Consider the following 14,821-nt stretch of genomic DNA (forward strand, 5'->3'; position numbering starts at 1 on the left):
TATCTTTCACTTGGATGTTATACGTTGTAAATACCGCTAGATAAAACAAAAACTGTGTCCGTCTTTATTTCAGGCTGCAAAGCAACAAAATGTTATTATTTTAAAGGGGGGGGGATGATTTTTTCTATACCCACTGTAAGTGCACACTGTTCTTGCTCTGGGTTTGGGGGGTGGGGGGTTCTTATTAACATACTACACTCTAAATACAGTTAATAAAATGTGGAAGTAGCCTTTACGTAATGACATATGTATTGCCGAATAAACAGACCCATATCAGAAATGTTATTTTTTTCTACTCCTTAGGGGGTGTGTACAGAGGTGAGAGAGCTAAAGTTGTTGTTTTTGAAACAAATGGGGTGTTTACACTAACAAATTTAAATATTTAATATATATATATATATATATATATATATATATATATATATATACTAAAAATATGTTTCCATGGTTCTGCATTTTAGCAATGCAGGAGGAAGACACACACCGAGAGGTTAGAAATACATGTTAATACGCCCAGGAAGAGTAAACAGAGCATGACATATACAACCTAATAGTGGATAAGAACACATACACTCAATAATTGGCAAATGCAGGAGGATATACACTGATCAGCTATAACATTATGACCACCGATCATAACATGACCACCCACCTAAACTTGGGTAAGGGATCCTTTGAGAAAACACACAAAAAAAAAAAAAAAAAAAAAACCCCAAAAAAAAAAAACCCCCCAAAAAAACAAAAAAAACCCAACAAAAAAAACACAAAAAAACCCCCCAAAAAAACAAAAAAAAAACAAAAAAAACAAAAACAAAGGGATCCTTTGTACTGCCAAAATAGCCCAGACCCATCGATGCATGGACTCCACTAGACCTCTGAAGGTATTAGAACAATACACCAGTGCCGCGCTGCATTCACACCATTGTTACTCAGTGCCACATACAAAACAATTCTAAAAATAAAATACTGCACATCAAATAAACTTATAATAAGTAATGTGAGTCTTAAAAATACAGTCCATACAACAGAACTCATGTCCGTGTCCTTATTTTGCACTTATCTGAAAAAAAAAGCTTCTCATGATCTCCTTACTTACATTTGTGATCAAAACCACCATATATTGTGCAATCCCCATCACCGACATACATATGGCCTCACCTTGCTGCGTGTTCCCCTTTAACCATGGTTGGTATAGCCACGACTGGTCTCCCACTCAGTACTACCCAGGAAGTTCAATTCACATTCTTGCTTGTCCCCCTTTAGGAATTTTTTCCGTCCAAGGTTTAAAAGAGATAAATCATCATAGCACTTTCCATTTCCCGCCAAAATTTTATTTAAATTAATTAAAATCACACTCACAATAAAATGTGCACATATCTGGTGTACCTATGTACAACAGATTTCCCCTTAAAAAAAAAAGTAATTCCTGGTCTCTCACAAAATGGTGGTACGCTCACTTCCAGGTTTGCTGCATGATATTACTTGCTCCTCCCTATGCATTACATCATGGGTCACATGACTTCATCGGGGACTCCACTAGACCTCTGAAGGTATGCTGTAGGATCTCACACCAAGCTATCAGTAGCAGATCCTTTAGGTCCTGGAAATTGTGAGGTGGGGTTTCCATGGATCGGACTTGTTTTTCCAGCATGTCCCACAGATGCTCGATTGCACTGAGATCTGAAGATTTAGGAGGCCAAGTCAACATCTTGAAGATACCTTCTTCCATTGCTCTATGGCCCAGTTCTGATGCTCACGTGCCCAATGTAGACGATTTTGGCTGTGGACACAAGTCACCACTTTTTGTAGGTCCTGACCACTGCAGTCAGGGAGCATCCCACAAGAACTGCAGTTTTGAAGTTGCCCTGACCCAGTTGTCTATCCATTACAATTTTGCCCTTGTCAAAGTTCAAAAGCTTATGCTTGCCCATTTTATATGCTTTCAACACATCGGTTTTAAATACAACATATTCACTTGCTGCCTAATATATCCCACCTACTTTCAGATGCCATTGTAATGAGATCATCAATGTTTTTCACTTTAACTCTCAGCGGTCATAATGTTATGGCTGATCTGTGTTTATGCACCTATACATAAGCACTTTGATAATATAGAAAAACAGAAGATTTTCCCTATAAAGGTTTTTACCAAGCACAAATATTACATATATCTAATTCACAAGGCTTACCATAGGGAGGCTGTGTCAGGTTAAGGCAGAGGAGATGATAAGCTTTAGGACAGTCTCTCTTATCACACATCACCAACTCCCCCCCATCACCACAGCGGAAACAGAAATCTTCATGCATCTGTTTTTGCTCAGTTTTGATTTTGCGTTTCTTTGCTTTCAAGCGGGCATTTTTGGCCTTTTCTTCTGTTGCTGTAGCACAAGCTGTCTGCATGATGAAGAAACACAACACTTTATAGATTATAACAATGTAACATAGACAACAGAGATGTAGCACTACTCTGTGTATTCTGATTTAAAATTGCGAGGTCTTTGCTTTTTTTAACAGCTTAAAGGCATTTTATACTTTCAAATATTTTTGTTTTAACTAGGTGTTAATGTAATAATATTCCCTATGTTGTTTGCCTTACCTTGCAATGATGGGCCAATGTTGTTGCTGCAGTTTGTAGTGTCATGGCTGATTGATTCCCCTATGTTCATGTATTGCTGGAGCCAGCCTGTCCCTTATACACCAAGGGAACAGGACAACTTCCTGTACTGGATCACACAGCATCCAATCCATGCCTCACCATCCTCTGTGTTGTATCACAAGTGTGCTTATGTGATGAAACACATAATCTCACCCGCAAGCACACTAGACTGACAGACCCAGGGATTGTGTGATATGTAGCTTATTCACAGGTAGTGTCTGATCTCACATTACAGACAGACATGCATTAGCCTGTGCACAGCCATGCCAAAAATCTCAAGTTTCATCACAAAAAAAAAAAAAAAAAAAAAAAAAAAGATCACACAGTAATGTGAAGATTTACTCTACTATAGGCATGTATTTTATGTGGTAGACCAACACAAGGTGGCACATAATTGTGAAGTGGAAGGAAAATTATGAATGGTTTTCAATTTTTTTTTACAAATAAATATGTGAAAAGTTTGGCGTGCATTTGTATTCAGCCCCCTTTACTCTGATACCCCTAACTAAAATCTAGTTGAACCAATTGCCTTCAGAAGTCACCTAATTAGTAAATAGAGTCCATCTGTGTGTAATTTAATCTCAGTATAAATATGGCTGAATATGGCCCTCAGAGGTTTGTTAGAGAACCTTAGTGAACAAACGGCATCATGAAGACCAAGGAAGACAGCAGACAGGTCAGGGATAAAGTTGTGGAGAAGTTTGAAGCACGATTAGGTTATAAAAAAAAATATCCCAAACTTTGAACATCTCACGGGGCACTGTTCAATTCATCATCCAAAGATGGAAAGCGTATGGCAAAACTTCAAACTTACCAAGACATGGCCGTCCACCTAAACTGACAGGCTGGGCAAGGAGATCATTAATCAGAGAAGCAGCCAAGAGGCCCATGGTAACTCTGGAGGAGCTGCAGAGATCCACAGCTCAGGTGGGAGAATCTGTCCACAGGACAACTATTAGTCGTGCACTCCACAAATTTGGCCTTTATGGAAGAGTGGCAAGAAGAAAGACTTTGTTGACAGAATGCCATAAAAAGTCCCGTTTGCAGTTTGCGAGAAGCCATGTGGGGGACACAGCAAACATGTGGAAGAAGGTGCTCTGGTCAGATGAGACCAAAGAAAAATTTTTTAGCCTAAAAGCAAAACGCTATGTGTGCCGGAAAATTAACACTGCACATCACTCTGAACACACCATCCCCACCATCAACCGTAGTGGCAGCATCATGTTGTGGGGATGCTTTTCTTCAGCAGGGACAGGGAAGCTGGGCAGAGTTGATGGGAAGATGGATGGTGCCAAAGACAGGGCAATCTTAGAAGAAAACCTGTTAGAGTCTGCAAATAACTTGAGACTGGGGCGGAGGTTCATCTTCCAGCAGGACAATGACCCTAAACATACAGACAGAGCTACAATGGAATGGTTTAGATAAAAGCATATTCATGTGTTAGAATGGCCAAATCAAAGTCCAGACCTAAATCCAATTGAGAATCTGTGGCAAGACTTGAAAATTGCTGTTCACAGACACTCTCTATCCAATCTGACAGAGCTGGAGCTATTTTGCAAAGAAGAATGGGCAAAAATGTCACTCTCTAGATGTGCAAGGCTGGTAGAGACATACCCAAAAAAGACTTGCAGCTGTACCTGCAGTGAAAGGTGGTTCTACAAAGTATTGACTCAGAGGGGCTGAATACAAATGCACGCCACACTTTTCACATGTTTATTTGTAAAAAATTTTGAAAACCATTTATCATTTTCCTTCCACTTCACAATTATGTGCCACTTTGTGTTGGTCTATCACATAATATCCCCTAAAATACATTTAAGTTTTTGGTTGTAACATGACAAAATGTGGAAAATTTCAAGGGGTGTGAAAACTTTTTCATAGCACTGTATGTAGTTCAATTTAACTTGCTTAGGAATTCTAGAAAGTTTCTTATCAAGTCCTGCTTAGCATGAATTCCATAGTAAGTATCCAATATTTTATAATCAACAAAAAACATCAAGAGGTAAAACTGACAGGATGAGAGGCCCACTTACTTTTGGTCGTACCCCCAAGAAACCACTGCAGTTTTCTGCACCACAATGACACTCCGTTCGACCGTTTCCCAAACAGTCAAGGTTATAGTTAAATGTTAACTCAGTACCTGAAAACATACAATGTTTGGGAGATTTCAGATGCATAGCTGTATATGGTACTTCATATTTGATTCCATCACCCAGGAAACACGAGTATCATTCTTACATACAGCAAGCTCAATCAATGTATCTAGGACCTAATAGCAAAAGTGTTGTCAAACTCATACCTTTTACTGGATAACTAGAACTCCATCCTAAGGCCTATTCAGTATTAATTACTTGGAAAGGTTGCGATATAGTAATTATTTATTAGCCAAATAAAGGTATCATTTTAATAATATGTTTGCGACCTTTAAAGTGGAGTTCCACCCAAAAGTGGAACTTCCACTCATCAGGTTCCTCCCCCCCTCCGGTGACACAGTTGGCACCTTTCAGGGGGGAGGGGGGTACAGATACCTGTATATTACAGGTATCTGTACCCACTTCCGGCGTAGATAGCCGCAGAATCTGCGGTTATTTACGCCACTTCCTGCTCCCTCCCCGCTGCCTGCTGGGAAACACACGGGTCCCAGAGGCAGCAGGGAGCATTCGTATTGCGCGGCGCGACTCGCGCATGCGCAGTAGGGAACCGGGAAGTGAAGCCGCACGGCTTCACTTCCTGATTCCCTTACCGAAGATGGAGGCGGCAGCACCCGAGGACGGAGAGACGCTTCGGCCTCGGGTGCCGACATCGCGGGCGCCCTGGACAGGTAAGTGTCCATGTTTTAAAAGTCAGCAGCTGCAGTATTTGTAGCTGCTGACTTTTAAAAAAAATTTTTTCGGCGGCGCTCCGCTTTAACAATAGATTTTTTAGACCAGTGTTCTCAATTGCTGGTCTGTGGCCTTCCTGCTGCCAGGCAGTTGCTTTCCAGCTTGTTTATGCAAGCTGATATGCAAGCTGATAGATACTGTCTAAGGCCGGGTTCACACTGCTCCCACATGAAAGGCCTACGAATTCCGATCTGACTTTGCCCTGCAAAATTGGTCAGACTTTAATGAACAGGATCTGACTTGAGATGAGTGCAACTTGGGTATGGTATGGATTTGGGATTATTTTTTTCATTACATTTTGCAGTGCTAACATTGCCTCTGAGTACAAGTCGTATGTCAGATTAGTTAAGATGCTGATCCAACTTCAATGATATGCAATGGGTTGAAATCCGACCACAGTAGTGAGTGAATCGTTTCCAAAGTAGGACCAGTTAAGAGGGCTCTCATAGGGAATCACTGATTTATACACATCATGCAACATGTGCTCTCAAAGTCGGTGCGTATGACGCACCAGTGTGAACCTCTGCTCATCTGCATTCTCGCCCCCTCCGGTGCCACATTTGGCACCTTTCAGGGGGGAGGGGGGAATGGGTATCTGTTTTTGACAAGTACTCTTCCCCACTTCCTGGAGACAGTGCCGCAGCGCTGTGCCTCGGACGCTCGGCTCCCCTCCTCCTTCCTCCACCGCCAGGCCAGTTAGAAGGTGCAGCGCGCTTCATGCATGTGCAGTGGGGAACCGGCTGTGAAGCGGAAAGGCTTCACTGCCGGTTTCCCTTATGATTCCCGCGTTTCCCACAGGGAAAAGGCCCTGACCCGAGAACCTGCCACATTTACCAATGCGTGGGGGTGTCGTTAAGAATTATTGTCACCCCTGTGAATCTGTTAAAGAGCAGAGCATTTTGGTTGTGGGTGCCGATGCCTAGCCTTACTCTTATGATTATATAGTATTTTAAATATATATTTTGCTTTCTTTTATTGTATGATATCAAACTTTTTTTTATTGTTGGGGCATGGAAGAATGTCCTGGTTTCACTAAAGCCTAGTACACACCATCCGTTTTTTTTTTATATACAACCCAGCAGGTTGAACGAAAAAACCTGATAGCTCCGGTCGGAGCTGCTGTACTTACAATCCGATGTTAGTACTGTAGAGCTGAGTTATTGTGTTCTGACAGGAGGACCCCCCCCCCGCGCCAGAACACTTCAGTCAGCGCTCTCAGCGATCGGCAGAAGCCAGCCGAACGATCGGTTTCTGTCGGACTGACTGCCATACACACGGGCTGAATGTCGGACGGTTTTTATTGAACCAATTATTGTCGCCGCTGACATTTGGCCCATGTGGACTAGGCTTAAGGTTGAGAACCACTTATTTAATTTAGACACATTTGTTGCTGTGTAATACACGGCAACCAACTGCAATGCAACTTTTTTTTATGCACTGACAATGTTATACTATGCTGTTGCTATAGCTTTTAGCTGTAGGGGCCCATGCACACTGGGCATGAGATCCGGTGTATTTGTGTGGGTGGAAGGCATAGGTGCACCATCCAGCTCTCCAGCCAGCCTGTAAAACTCTATAAGGCTGGATTCACACCTATGCATTTTTAGTGCTTTTTGCATTTTGCAGATTTGCACCACAGTCCATTTAACATGGTTTCCCATGGAACACTTTCTGAAGTGCAAATCTGCAAAATGCAAAATGCACTAAAAATGCATAGGTGTGAATCCAGCCTAAGAGGCTGAATGCTGCTGCGGCTGCACTAAGGACGAATGTACGAAACATCCCAGCATTTACTTTTAAGGGTTGTGCTCCCAGTGGAAACCTTGGGGCATATGAAGAACACCTTTAGGCTCCATTCACACTTGTGCGACTTATCATGTGACTTTGGACATCAAAGTCGCAGACCTTTCTTTTCAATGCCACATGTTCAAATCAGTACCTAAAGTCGCAGGGACTTTTAAAAGGTTATTGCACTACTTTGGTGTAACTTTTGATGCAACTTTGGTCCAGAGAATGTAAAGTCGGATCAAAGTCATACCAACGGTTGGATCAAGGTCGTGCTCCAAAGTCGCACTGGAAATCGTGTGAATTTGGAGACACGCTAATGTAAACGGAGCCTTAGTGGAAAAAAGGGGAACTTTAAGACTCATTCAAGTTGAGCTCTGTGTCACTACCAGTCTTCCAGTGCATTTTCACCCCTACACCTGTTAAATATGCCAACATATCTTTTTGTGTCATGTCATTGAAGACTGTCTCAGTTAGAAAGCCCATTGAATCATCCCTTTAAACTTTTAGGTAAACATTGCCTCTAATAAAATAAATACCTTTTTCCATGTAAGGGGAACACTAAGACACTTTTAAGATATGTTTTAATTATATCAACAAATCATTAAATCTGAGGGTCCTCTTAGTGCCGGTTCACACAGGGGCGGCTTCAAAGTCACTCGACTCTGAAGCCGCCCCGTACAGCGTGACTTCAGCGCGGCTTGCAAAACTACTTCTGTATATAAGTCAATGCAAGCCGCTCCGAAGTCGCCCCAATGTAGTACAGGAACCTTGGGTCGCTCCTATTAGAACGGTTCCATTGCAATGCAAGAAGCGTGACTTGTCAGGTGGCTAACTCGCCTGACAGGTTGCCCCTGTGTGAACCGGCACCAACTGATGTGTCATTCGATAATAGTAAATAAACCCCAAAGGACAAAATTACAGTATCTCACAAAAGTGAGCACACCCCTCACATTTTTGTAAATATTTTATTATATCTTTTCATATGACAACACTGAATAAATGACACTTTGCTACAATGTAAAGTAGTGAGTATACAGCTTGTATAACAGTGTAAGTTTGCTGTCCCCCCAAAATAACGCAACACACAGCAATTAATGTCTAAACTGCTGGCAACAAAAGTGAGTACACCCCTAAGTGAAAATGTCCAAATTGGGCCCAAAGTGTCAATATTTTGTGTGGCCACCATTATTTTCCAGCACTGCCTTAACTCTCTTGGGCATGGAGTTCACCAGAGCTTCACAGGTTGCCACTGGAGTCCTCTTCCACTCCTCCATGACGACATCACGGAGCTGGTGGGATGATAGAGACCTTGCGCTCCTCCACCTTCCGTTTGAGGATGCCCCACAGAAGATGCTCAATAGGGTTTAGGGCTGGAGACATGCTTGGTCAGTCCATCACCTTTACCCTCAGCTTCTTTAGCAAGGCAGTGGTCATCTTGGAGGAGTGTTTGGGGTCGATATCATTCATGGTTCCCTCAATGAACTGTAGCTCCCCAGAGCTGGCAGCACTCATGCAGCCCCAGGCCATGATACTCCCACCACCATGCTTGACGGTAGGCAAGATACACTTGTCTTTGTACTCCTCACCTGGTTGCCGCCACACATGCTTGACACCATCTGAACCAAATAAGTTTATCTTGGTGTCATCAGACCACAAGACATGGTTCCAGCAATCCTTAGTCTGTTTGTCTTCAGCAAACTATGGGCTTTCTTGTGCATCATCTTTAGAAGAGCTTCCTTCTGGGATGACAACCATGTGTATCAATTTGATGCAGTGTGCGGCGTATGGTCTGAGCAATGACAGGCTGAACCCCCACCCCTTCAACCTCTGCAGCAATGGAACCTGAGTGGAACCTGTCCTGTTAAACCACTGTATGGTCTTGGCCACAGTGCTGCAGCTCAGTTTCAGGGTCTTGGCAATCTTCTTACAGCTTAGGCCATCTTTATGTAGAGCAACATTTTTTTTTCAGATCCTCAGAGTTCTTTGCCATGAGGTGCCATGTTGAACTTCCAGTGACCAATATGAGAGAGTGAGAGCTATAACACCAAATTTAACACACCTGCTCCCCATTCACACCTGAGACCTTGTAACACTAACGAGTCACATGCCACTGGGGAGGGAAAATGGCTAATTGGGCCCAATTTGGACATTTTCACTTAGGGGTGTACTCACTTTTGTTGCCAGTGGTTTAGACATTAATGGCTGTGTGTTGAGTTATTTTGAGGGGACAGCAAATTTACACTGCTATACAAGCTGTACACTCACTACTTTACATTGTAGCAAAGTGTAATTTCTTCAGTGTTGTCACATGAAAAAATATAATAAAATATTTACAAAAATTTGAGGGGTGTACTCACTTTTGTGAGATACTGTATATGGCAGGGTAGAAATTTGGTAAATTGCTGTACCTTGAGGTATGTCACAAAGAGCAAACAGTCCGACTCGCACATCACCATTCACCGTCCACTTTTGGGTTTCGCAGTTGGGGTTACAGCTGTGATTCATAAATCTGGAATAATTCCCCTTAGGGCCAGCATCTATGATACGATCCTGAAATTCACCGGACACAAAGAGGAACAATCAATATGCTAGATGACAGAAAATTAAAATAATGCACACATAGGGGGTTATTTACGAAATGCAAATCCACTTTGCACTGCAAGTGCACTTGAAAGTGCACTTGGAAGTGCACTTGGAAGTGCAGTCACTATAAATCTAAGGGGTAGATCTGAAATGAGGGGAAGCTCTTCTGATTTTATCATCCAATCATGTGCAAGCTAAAATGCCGTTTTTTATTTTCCTTGCATGTCCCCCTCGGATCTACAGCGACTTTACTTCCAAGTGCACTTTCAGGTGCAACTTGCAGTGCAAAGTGGATTTTCCTTTAGTAAATAATCCCCATAATGTACAGTAGAGGTCTGTTATCACCTTGGTGACAGTAAGCAAGTAGAAGTTGGTGACTCCGTTTTCATGGGCTCGTTTCAACCGAAGTCTGCACTCTTCCTCATCGATCAGCTCCCCAACGTATTCATTCACAAACTCACCCTGAAACAAACCAACAAATACAATATTGGGAAAGGAGCAGATATAATCTTATGTTATCGAATCTTCATCAGTATTTCTACCACATGAGGAAGCCAATCAAAAAACAGTATGGAGGAGAGTCTGGACATTGCAGTAGTAGCAAGAAACACTTGCTCCTGTTTGACTGAATGCCTAACATTGTTGATGCTGAAAAACTGATACATGCAGTCCCCAAGTTACATACATTCGACTAACATACAACTCCTACTTACAAACAGAAGGAGACAACAAAAAGTGAGAGGAAATCTACCCCCAGGAAGGGAAATTCACTCCTGTAATGCCCTGTACACACGGTCGGATTTTCTGATGTGCGATCGGATTGTGTTGTCGGAAATTCCGATCGTGTGTGGGCTCCATCTGACTTTTTCCGTCGGAATTTCCGACACACAAAGTTTGAGAGCAGGATATAAAATTTTCCGACAACAAAATCCGATCGTTTAAATTCCGATCGTGTGTACACAAATCCGACGCACAAAGTGCCACGCATGCTCAGAATAAATTAAGTGACGAAAGCTATTGGCTACTGCCCCGTTTATAGTCCCGACTTACGTGTTTTACGTCACCGCGTTCAGAACGATCGGATTTTCCAACAACTTTGTGCGACCGTGTGTATACAAGACAAGTTTGGCCCAAAATCGGTTGGAAAAAATCTGATGGATTTTATTGTCGGAATGTCCGATCGTGTGTACAGGGCATAAGAGTTATCATGGGAAAAAGGTGTCTCCACTGAAGTTTTATCACCAATCCTTGTTTCCACAGCGACCCAAAATTTTCAAAATGCAATTGTCACAGGGACAGAAAGTGAGGCGAAATCTTCTGAACAGAGGGGCACAGACAGCAAAACAAATGTTACAGGGGTGTTAACCCTTCCCATGCAATCCAAAAAACGTAAAAAATAATTTTTGGCTGGAGTTGCCCTTAAAAAATGCACCTGTCCCGCTCCTACTTCCAGCTCACATCACCGCGGCGATCTGAGAAGGAAGTTTGGTCCCCCTCCTTCCTCCGCAGCCTTCTGAGACACATCACAGGTCCTAGAAGACTACAGGACCATTCACAAGGAGCAGCAGGGCTCTCGCATGTGCAGTAGGAAACCATTTCCTTTACTTGCTTTGCCAGCGCCTGCACCCAGGTGAGGACATTGCTGGATTCCTGGACAGGTAAGTGTCCTTATATTAAAAGTCAGCAGCTACAGTAGTTGATTTTTAATTTTTGGGGGGAACCTGGAGCGCCTCTTTAAGAAAAAACCTACAGCCTACTGCTTGTAACCCAGAGACTGCCTGTATTTCAGTGAATTCTAGAGTGCTGACTTACCCTTTTGTGCCTTATATTTCAATATCTCAGGCTGAGTTCCCAGCTCTACCACCTGTTTTGACCATTATATGTGTGCCCCTTGGGAATAAATTTTCCAGGCATTCTGCATTTCAGAACATGCAAACTACCATTTGGTTCTGTATCAGCTGCACCAGGTTGCACAGCAAGAAAAATGCAATGAAGAAATCTTGTCAATTAAGTCTTTAACAGGAATAAGAAGACCGGAGATGATCAATCATAGCAGTATCCGCAAAATAATAGGAATGTATGTTTTTAGTGGAATATTTAATGTATTCATTATTGTTAGGTATGGAAATGTAAACCTTTAATATTTACCTTAAAGTGGTTGTAAAGTCAGAAGGATTTTTGTCTTAAAGGAGAAGTCCAGCCAAATCTCATTTTGCACTCCTGTGACCCGTTTTCAGCAGAGAGCGGGCTGAAGTCAGCTCACTGCTGACGTCACAGGAATCACTCCAGGCACCGTGTCATCCTGACAATGGAAGTCTGGATCTGCCAGGTGCCTGGACTGACACCCGTCTCAGGCTCCCAGCGAGCCGCTGAGAGCCTGAGACGGCTCGCTCCGCCCCCTTCACAGCTTGGCACTCCAGTGAGCGTAGGGGGAGATGAGCAGAGAGCTGTGACTGACAGTATACAGCTTTCTGCTCATGGAGCTCTGAAAACCGTGCGGTTGGTGGTGTTCAATCGCTCGGTTTTCAGTGCAGAGGCCCCCGGGGGACAGATGCTGCACCCACCTAGGTAAGTATAAAACTGCAAAAAAAAAACAAAAAAAAAAAAACCATACTTCTCTTTTAATGCATTCTATGCATTAAGATAAAAAAAACCTGTGTGCAGCCGCCCTCCAGCACCCCTAATAGTTACCTGAGCCCCATCTCTCTTCAGCGATGTCCACAAGTTCCTCGGCCATCCTGAACTCTCCTCCTGATTGGCTGAGACACAGCAATGGCCCCATTGGCTCCTGCTGCTGTCAATCAAAGTCAGCCAATCAGGAGAGAGAAAGGGGGTGTAAACAGGGGCTCTGTGTCTGAATTGACACAAGGAGCTGTGATTCGGCTCGGGTGCCCCCACAGCAAGCAGCTTTCGACAGAAGGGAGGGGCCAGGATCACCGAAGAGGGACCCAAGAAGAGGAGGATCTGGTCTGCTCTGCGCAAAACTGCTGCACAGGGCAGGTAAGTATAATATGTTTGTTATTTTTAGAGAGAAAATAACGAGACATTACAATCACTTTAATGTATAACTAAAGACAAATCTTTTTTTTTAGCTTTGGATAGAGTGAAGAGGGATTAGAGTGCTTGTCAGTTTTTATTGCTTTCTGTTCCCCCTGTTAAGGAGATTCATGCTCTCTGATTGTCTTTTTTACCAATATCATTGAAAGTAAAAGAAAATCCCAAATTTTGGGTTCTCCCCAGAAAGGTAATAGAAGGGAAATCTTCCAATAGGGACACTAGTTTTGGTGACCCAAGGAATTCCCTTAATTTGCATGGATTTCCTCTCTCTCCTGTTTGGCTATGGGACAGGAGGTGAAGGAAAATCTCCCCAATGGGACACAGATGGGGAAAGAAAATCTGACAGGGTTTACAACCCTCCCTTGCTCTATCCAAAATGAAAAAAATAGTGTTGCCTATAGTTTTACAGTACAAGTAAAAACAAAACAAAGTTTTTTCTACTCATCAGAATGCTACCTTTCGAATATCTCTCTTGCACAGAAGGCCCCAGCCTCTCCTCTCGGTGCGGAACAGCTCAGTCTCTGGGTAAAGCCGTTTGGTAAAGCTCTGGTTTTGGCATTGCTCCCCAGCAGGGCACACCTGTGGGTGACACTCATAAAGCAACATACGGTTCAGGCACTGGGAGTCCAGGCCACACGGAGATTCGTCAGTGGGACGACAGTTACAACGAGGTATTTCTGAGATATCGGCCACCTGGATCTGAATTTTCCCCACAGGTTTGTTGTTCTAAAATATGAAAAAAAAATCAAAACACACCATTAACAGTTTACTTACAATAAAAATGACAGGTTCTGCTCAAGGCTCCACTAGGTCCTCTTGCATGACAAACTGCTAGGAATGCTGACAAGGACAGAGCTTGTCCTAGCTCAAAACATCTAGTAGTGAAAGTAAGTACTAAATTAAGTACTTTTAAGTACTTTTAAGTACTTAAGCGCCTGGGCGGAGTGAAATGCATTGGGGGCGTGGCCTGGTTGGAGCCCAGGCTGAGGCTGTCATACACCTCCTTACAGGGTTTTGCTGTAATGTGCTACTTTTAGGACTTCTTTTCGCTACTGAATAAACAGTTTGATTTCGCCAAGAATCTGAAAAGAAAATGGTTAACAAAAGACTAATTCAATTTTCCTTGGGACTGGATGATTATTTATTTTATAAAGAAACAAAAGTTTCTTAAACTGAACATACTGGGGTTGATTTACTAAAGGCACATAGACTACGCACTTTACGAAGTGCAGTTGCCCTCTGCAAGTGCAGTTGCTCCAGAGCTTATTAAATGAGGCAAGGCTATACTTTGCAAAGAATACCCAATCACGTGCAAAAGAAAGTATGCTTTTATGTTTGCATATGATTAAATGATGGAAGTCAGTCGAGCTTCTGCTCAATTACTAAGCATAGGAACAACTGCACTTGCAGAGTGCAACTGCAATCTATTTGCTTTTAGTAAATCAACCCCACTAGATATACAGAACACATCCATGAAAATCATTGGAGCAAAATGATTTGAATCTATCCATGCAGAAAACAAGCATCCAGGCTCTACTGCCTGTGAGCTGCAATTTCAGATATTATCGACAACAGCCTACTTGAGAGAGCTGGCATTGAAGCATAAGTCATATTTTATAATAGATGTGCTCAACCTGCTCAGTAATGTATACAACAAGGCTGCCGAAAAGTTAGATGAATGTGTCTGAAAACAGTAAGGACCTGTACACAACTTCATGGTTTTAGGTACTTGCATGTGCATTTTACATGATAGTCCAGCAATAAAAGGATGTACAATGCTGCCAGCAAGATCACCTTCTGGATAGATTTAGCATAAATTTAGAGATGACAGTGCTCCTTGCTCACCATAGACATC

General features: G+C 42.7%; 1 protein-coding gene across 6 annotated transcripts in view; it reads right to left on the minus strand.

Moving 5' to 3' along the window:
• Positions 1-14,821, minus strand: part of NSD3 (nuclear receptor binding SET domain protein 3) — a 208,389-nt gene that overhangs the window by 13,877 nt on the left and 179,691 nt on the right. For all 6 annotated transcript variants that reach the window (XM_073622338.1, XM_073622337.1, XM_073622342.1 and 3 more), the window contains 5 exons: positions 13,423-13,692; positions 10,255-10,371; positions 9,735-9,876; positions 4,690-4,796; positions 2,190-2,394 (listed from right to left, as the gene is read on the minus strand). In XM_073622338.1, coding sequence (XP_073478439.1) covers positions 2,190-2,394; positions 4,690-4,796; positions 9,735-9,876; positions 10,255-10,371; positions 13,423-13,692 — 841 coding nt within the window. The remainder of the gene's footprint in view (positions 1-2,189; positions 2,395-4,689; positions 4,797-9,734; positions 9,877-10,254; positions 10,372-13,422; positions 13,693-14,821) is intronic.

Source organism: Aquarana catesbeiana, linkage group LG03 (genome assembly GCF_042186555.1).
Source record: "Aquarana catesbeiana isolate 2022-GZ linkage group LG03, ASM4218655v1, whole genome shotgun sequence".
Taxonomy (NCBI): Eukaryota; Metazoa; Chordata; class Amphibia; order Anura; family Ranidae; genus Aquarana; species Aquarana catesbeiana.